At 39.7% G+C, this 7,500-nt stretch overlaps 1 protein-coding gene across 1 annotated transcript in view; it reads right to left on the bottom strand.

Moving 5' to 3' along the window:
- Positions 1–7,500, bottom strand: part of LOC122248193 (putative glutamate receptor) — a 13,400-nt gene that overhangs the window by 1,232 nt on the left and 4,668 nt on the right. The window contains exons 5-10 of the mRNA XM_086553778.1: positions 6,092–6,302; positions 4,795–4,976; positions 4,244–4,386; positions 3,583–3,769; positions 2,933–3,108; positions 1,796–1,949 (exon numbers count right to left, since the gene is read on the bottom strand). Of these exons, the coding sequence (XP_086409904.1) occupies positions 1,796–1,949; positions 2,933–3,108; positions 3,583–3,769; positions 4,244–4,386; positions 4,795–4,976; positions 6,092–6,302 (1,053 nt within the window). The remainder of the gene's footprint in view (positions 1–1,795; positions 1,950–2,932; positions 3,109–3,582; positions 3,770–4,243; positions 4,387–4,794; positions 4,977–6,091; positions 6,303–7,500) is intronic.

The raw sequence follows: 7,500 nt of genomic DNA, 5'->3' as shown, positions 1-7,500 counted from the left end.
ATGGTGATGTTAATGGTGATGATGGTCAGGAGGAGGAGGGTGGTGGTGGTGGTGATGATGATGATGAAGATGAAGATGATATTTCAAATGCTAACAATGGTAATAAATAGATAACGTAACTAACATTCCATACGATTCTTTGATATCATATTCATGCAAATCAATGTACAGATGCACTTTATTAGTATCATCACAACATCAGGTAAACATTTCAATGATACGAACACTCTCTCATAACCATTATGATTAAAATCATCTATCGAAGTAACTCCCAAGTGTAGAAAATTAATCATAATAATCAATACTGATAATTATAATATAATTATAATGTTCTCTTTCTCTTTCTCGTTCTCTTTCTCGTTCTTTTTTTCTTTCTCTCTCTTTCTCGTTCTCTTTCTCGTTCTTTTTTTCTTCCTCTCTCTTTCTCGTTCTCTTTCTCTCTTTCTCGTCCTATTCCCATTTCTCTCTCTTGATTAATCAATTAATTAATTATATCATATCACATCATAATTAATCAATAATGATAATACTGATAATATTAATCAACTAATGAACACTAACATTCCGAAATTACCCGAGAAATAAATCCAAAATGAACACGCGCACATGTGACCTCAGAATTAAAGACTTAATGAATTGAATTCCCAGCAAGACCCACGACGTCTTGGCTTTACTAAATGGAGATATACAAACGCTATTTCAGTGTTAATTTGTCTTCCTTCTGAGATGTTTATGCTCGTGGGGGTGGGGGGTGGGGGAGGAGGAGGGGGGGCAAGGGGATCAGGATGTGCTACTGTCTTTCTGTCTCTCTTTCTTCTCTATCTCTCTATCTCTTGTTCTCGAGCTCGATCTGTTTCTCTATCTCTCTTTTTCTCTCTTTCTCTCTCTTTCTCTCTCTTTCTCTCTCTTTTTCTCTTTCTCTTCCCTCTCTCTTTCTCTCTCTTGTTTTCTCTCTCTTTTTCTTTATTTTTATTTTTCTCTCTCTTTCTCTTTCTCTTTCACTCTCTCTGTTTCTTTTTTTCTCTCTCTTTCTCTCTCTTTCCCTTACTCTTACTCTCTCTTTTTTTCTCTCTCTCTTTCTTTCTCTTTCCCCTTCTCCTTCTCCTTCTCGCTCTCTTTCTCCTTCTCTTTCTCATTCTCTTTCTCTTTCAGTTCCCATTTCTCTCTCTTTCTTTTTCTCTTTCCATTTCTCTCTCTTTTTCTCTTCCAATTTTTCCCTCTTTATCTCTCTCTCTGTCTCTCTCTGTCTGTCTCTCTCTCTCTCTCTCTCTCTCTCTCTCTCTCTCTCTCTCTCTCTCTCTCTCTCTCTCTCTCTCTCTCTCTCTCTCTCTCTCTCTGGTAATCATAATGCTGATGTCATTATAAAGATGGTGATAGTTATGGTGATGGGGGAGGATGTGATGACAACATGGAGAATAATAATGATGATGATAACAATGATGATAATGATGAAGAATATAAACCAGATTATTTATCAAAACAAGCATGAGGAACCTAAAAGTAACATCAAAGTGAAAGGCAACACGAAAAAAGAAATAAGAAAGATATATATAGAAACACACAACGAAAAAAAAAACTTGAATAACAGAGAAATAAACAAATTAAAATCCCAAATACCCTCCCCCCCCAAAAAAAAAAAAATGATAATAGAATAAAAAATAAATAAAAATAAAATAGAATAATAATAATAATGATAATAATAATAATAATAATAATAATAATAATAATAATAATAATAAATAAATAAATAAATAAATAAATAAATAAAAATAAAATGAAAAAAAACAGTCCAAACCTTAGATATGAGTCCACTTTGCAACAGAGCTCTAATCTTCCTGTTGAAGGCGTGGCGATATGGACAGCCCGGATTCATGGCCCAGCCCAGCTCCACCGGGAAGATATCGCCGGTGGCCACGTGGAGTTGTCTCTCCCCGGTCGCTGACGTGAATCTGTGGGGAGAGATGGGATAGTTAGGATGGATGTAGATGGAGGAAGAGTAAGAGGAAGGGAGAGGGTGAGAAGGGAGGGAAAGGAGGGTGAGGGTGAGGGAGATGGAGAGAAGGGTGGGAGTGAGGGGGGGGGAGATGGAGGGATAGGGAGGGAGGGGGAGAGAGGAAAGGAGAGGGTGAGTGAGGGAGGGAGATGGAGAGAAGGGGTGGGAGGGAGGGGGAGGGAGGGCAAAAGGGTGAGAGAGTGATTGAGACAGAGAGCGAGAGAGAGAAAGAGTAAGGGTGAGAGAATGATTGAGACAGAGAGAGAAAGAAAGAGAAAGAGAGGGTGAGAGAGCGAAAGAGAGAGATGAAGAGGGATGGCTCACAATATATATATTTTTTTAAATCTTAATCAAGAGCAATCTCCGTTCACACATCACATAACAACAGAATGAGCAGGAAAGCGTGTTGCCTTGTCAATCGTGCAACATCCATCACGGTTCTAAAAAGATAAGGGCAATCGGTGCTTTTTTATTGCAACTGACTTTGAAATTTGTGCTGTTTACGTTGCAGGGAGAATGTGACGAGCAGAGAAAACATGCGATTTTAAGCAAGTAAAGGGGTTTCCGTAAAACTCTAAAATAAAAAATCGTATCCAAAGTCTGGTACAATTTTCCTTAAAAAAAAAAATCAAAATATGTCGCTGTTTGAAATCAGAAATACCGACTCGCACGCACACACACACTCACACACACACATATATATAGATAATATAGTATAACTATTTATTTATATACATACATATATAATATAATATACTTTCTATAGCTAGAATATAATACATAGATAAAATAACAGATAAACAGATTCTAGCTCAGAACTCAATGATACCTCTTTCCCTCATTTCACCTATTCATTCCCCTATTTTTTTCTACAGCGACAACACAGCCAGCTCTCTCCCTGCCTGCATCAGCCTGCACCCTTTCAGTCAAGGAGCTCACCTGACTGCAATACGATCCTCCAAATAAGTCCTCCACGTTATGAAAGCATACTTCGAGTCCCGTGCTTGGGTGATGCATCCGTCGAGCGAAGGACAAGGTTGAAGGCCCTTGAACACCTCCTGATATAGAGGAACTTTGGAAGACTTTAACAGCTGGTAGTCGGCGGCGCCCAGGTCCTGAAATATGAGGTGGGTTTGATTTATGGGTGGGGGTTGGTTGGGGGGGGGGGGGGGGGGGGGGGGGGGGGGGGGGGTGGGGGGGGGGGGGGGGGGGGGGGGGGGGGGGGGGGGGGGGGGGGGGGGGGGGTTGTTGGTGGGTGTGTGGGATGGTGGATGGGTGGGTGTGAGTGTGGGTACGTGCGTGTGCACATATTTAGATAGATATATATTCAATTCGTTATTCATTTGACACATTTTTTATATCTTTCTCAATCATATTTATAAAATCTTATTCATCTACATTCTACAATAAAAGCAAATACAAACGCAAAACAGTAACAGTCACTTCAACATCATTACGAATCACACAAATCTAAAGATAACCTAGAGAAAAAAAAACACATAACACATACGCCATACCACTTAAAAAAAAAAAAAAAAAGAAAAAAAAAAAAAAATATTGGTAATATATATAACAAATATATATCTTACCTGTATACCCCAAGAAAAATCGGACTGAACAAGCTCCTCCAGAGTGTTAAGAGTTGGCGAAAGTGTAGGAAGTGTTAGTGTGGCTGTTAACATAGCCACGTAGACAGTTACTGTAACAAACATAGTTATAACGTATGTCATTCCGAAGACTCGGTTGGAGAAGACTGGCAGCCACTTCACTCCTTGGCTGTAAATAGATGAATTTTACGCATTTATAAATTTATACATTTATTTATTTTTTATATCTATGTTTATGGTGAGGGGTGGGGTGGGGGGGGATGTAGTCACCATCGTTAGATTGTGCTTTTATATTGAGCTTTGTTAAACTGCATTATAGAATAAAGCTTGTTCATACACTGATATTATAATCTCGTGTTTTTCATAATGAATTTGTATGTTTACTAGATTTTGAATAGGGGCAAAACCGGATGTTTAGAAATTACTGGTTTAGACAAAATAAAATTTAAATGATTGATGTATTACACTATAACATCGATATTGACAGAATCTATAAATATATTTGATAACAATGCATGATCGACGAATCACGAGGGAACTAAACAAGCAATAAAGAAAAGAATAACCATCAATTGGAAAACAATGAATGACAGATTAATGACACTATGATCAATTCTGTTATTGCAACACACATTGCACTCACTTGAAACAAGCCGCAAAGATGATCAAATAAGACTTAACTAGTGTAGGAGGCGTCACTCTCTCGAAAGGGGCGACGGTAAATTTGCATATCAGGAAATACAGCGGTCCAGTCACCACCAGAGTTATGCTAAAAGCCGCCCACATCTGGACCGTGAAAAGGGATAGATAGCTTTAGAATGGCATGTTTTAATTAAGTTGTATAACAAATTGTGGTGTCATTTTGTCTCAGAGATGTTTAGGTAAGTTGTCTTGTTGGGAAGGAGAGAGGGGGGAGTTGGAGAAGGAGAATGATAGATAAATAGAGAGAGAGGGAGAGGAAAAGAGGGGGAGAAACAGAGAGAGAGAAAGATCCGAGAGAAAAAGGGAGAAATAGAGAGATAAACAGAAACAGACTGACAGAAACAAAGAGAGACTAATGCAAAGACAGAATAAAAAAACGGAGATCAAACCAGTAACAGAGAAACGAAAACCATCTTAAAGAAAAAAAAAAAAAAAAAAAAAAAACAAGCACAAAGACACATAGACCAAACAGAGACCAAAATCGCAACACACTCTGGGAGCAAAAGGCCTAATTAGCGCCAATGCTTGGTTGAGCGGCCGGGGCTTAGATGTTGCAAAGGTGATCGGTTCCACGTGGTACCCGATGGTGCAATCAACCTTTTCTTCTCTGTCTTGCGTGATAGCGATGTTGAGTGAAAAATCCGCTTCCCTCCTCTCCACAGCTCCGATCACTCCTGTGGGAAGTAGATAGAAGGATGCGCTCGAGTTTAGATTTAGATTAGTTTCCCCTTTTTAGTCTTAGATACGTCTTTGTAGAAAATGTTGCATTGGTTTTGCCTAAGTTTCGATAGAGGTTTGATTGCCCCTTTTGATATTATATTTGTTTTCGTTCGAATTTTGCATGGGTCTAGATTTCGATATGGATTAGCTTGTTGTTAGTCTTATATATGTCTCTAGATTGAAATTGTTTGTTTAGGTCTGGATTTCGATATAAGTTAGTCCCCCCCTTAGTCTTAGCTTTGCCAATCAATACAAACAGTTTGATTTTTGGGGGGGCCAAAATTTCGATATAGCTTAGTGTTCCCTTTCGTCTTAGATTTGCCATTGAATAGAAATTGTTTGAATTTTGTTCGACTTTTTGTTAAGTTCCGGCCAATCACAGCCATGTATAAATCACACGCTTCATTTTTTCCTTGATGAGGTGATTTATTAATTTATGTTAATTGGGTCTATAAGGATATCTCCATCAATTATCTATGACCAAATTCACAAAGAAAACTATTGAATCTATTCATGCTTAAAGGTACGGTCGTGTGTGTGTGTGTGTGTGTGTTTCTATGTGTGTGTGTGTTTGTCTAAGTATCTGCACATATAGATACACATACATTTAAATATACAGAAAGTACCAACATATGAGTAAGTACAGTAACATATAAGTCCACATGTGTACACAAAATCCCCCTCCATAGTATTCACGGCTGTATCCCTAGTCCTTTATCATTATCATGGCCATCGTACCTCTACGACGGTCGTAAGATCCGAAGAACAATGGCGATGCCGTAATACTTATATTTTTGTACACTTGCCTTCGCCAACCATCCCCCCAGACAAAGTACATGACAATCGTTCCAATAATATGTTCCAATAATCTGTTCAAAGCGAAAACAAATGCGACTCGGGATGCGACAGTGCGAAGATAAAGACGAAGACCAACTGAGCGAAAATGACTGAGGTTACGACTGTCACTCCCAACGCAACGTATCACATCCAACCACATCCTACCTGTCACATCCAACCATATCCTACCTGTCATTCCCAACGCAACCTATCATATCCAACCATATCCTACCTGTATAGCTGCCATTATCCAAACGATGCCCCCACTGGCCGTCACTCGGCTCGACGAAAACATAAGTGAAATTCAGATTCATGGATATTTCTCTCAACATGTTATTGTCGACGCAATTATCAGCTGGTATTATGACGTCATCAATTTTTTCGTAACAGCTGAACGGTTCGTAAACTAACGTCACCGCTCGGAACTTGTGTCCGTTGAAGTCCTGTAGGAGAAAGAAAAAGGATTTTCTGTTGGTGTTTTATATGAAGTTTTCAAAGAAATCTGTTGTTGATTTGGAAGTTTGATTAGTGGATTTCTAAGATTTACTATATGATATTATGAACGGGGTTACGTTAATGATATTCATAATAATAGTGATACAGTTAGTTGTAATGATAATATCAAGTAATAATGATAGTAAGGGGGTATAATCCTAATAAATGATAATATTATCATAGTTATCAGTGATAATGATGCTAAAAATTTTGATAATGATAATAATGACAAAATTATTATTACAATTATTTCAAGGTCATTATCATCATTATTAACACTATCCTCTTGCTCATCATATTCACATAAGTAAGATTAATTGCTTTCACGATGATGAATATAAGACAAGGTGAAGTTGTAAAATAAAATATATTCTGTCCAACACATCTAATAATGATCACGAAAATGATGACAATAATGATAATGATTGAAACTCGATCAAACCATACTACCAACCACACCACCAATACACCAGTAACCATACCATCAATACACTAACAACCACAACACCAATACGCTAACAACCATACCATCATTATACTAACAACCACAAAACCAACACACCACCAAAACTAACAACCACAACACCAGTTCACTAACAACCACTTTATCAACCACACAAACAGCACACACCAACCCCACAACACCAATACGCTAACAACCATACCATCATTACACTAATAACCACAACACCAACACACCACCAAAACTAACAACCAATCTATCAACCACACAACCACACACCCCCACACCACCAACACCCCACACCACCAACCCCACACCACCAACCCCACACCACCAACCCCACACTACCAACCCCACACCACCAACCCCACACCACCAACCCCACACCACCAACCCCACACCACCAACCCCCACACCACCAACCCACCCCCCCCACACCCCCACCCCCACACCACCACCCCCACACCACCACCCCCACACCACCAACCCCACACCACCAACCCCACACCACCAACCCCACACCACCAACCCCACACCACCAACCCCACACCACCAACCCCACACCACCAACCCCACACCACCAACCCCACACCACCAACCCCACACCACCAACCCCCACACCACCAACCCCCACACCACCAACCCCCACACCACCAACCCCCACACCACCAACCCCCACACCA

This window comes from Penaeus japonicus, unplaced genomic scaffold, assembly GCF_977035675.1.
Source record: "Penaeus japonicus unplaced genomic scaffold, GWHDUDI00000001_assembly GWHDUDI00000028, whole genome shotgun sequence".
In the NCBI taxonomy this organism is placed as follows: Eukaryota; Metazoa; Arthropoda; class Malacostraca; order Decapoda; family Penaeidae; genus Penaeus; species Penaeus japonicus.
The sequence above is the reverse complement of the archived record's forward strand: the minus strand, read 5'-3'. Positions and strand labels throughout refer to the sequence as shown.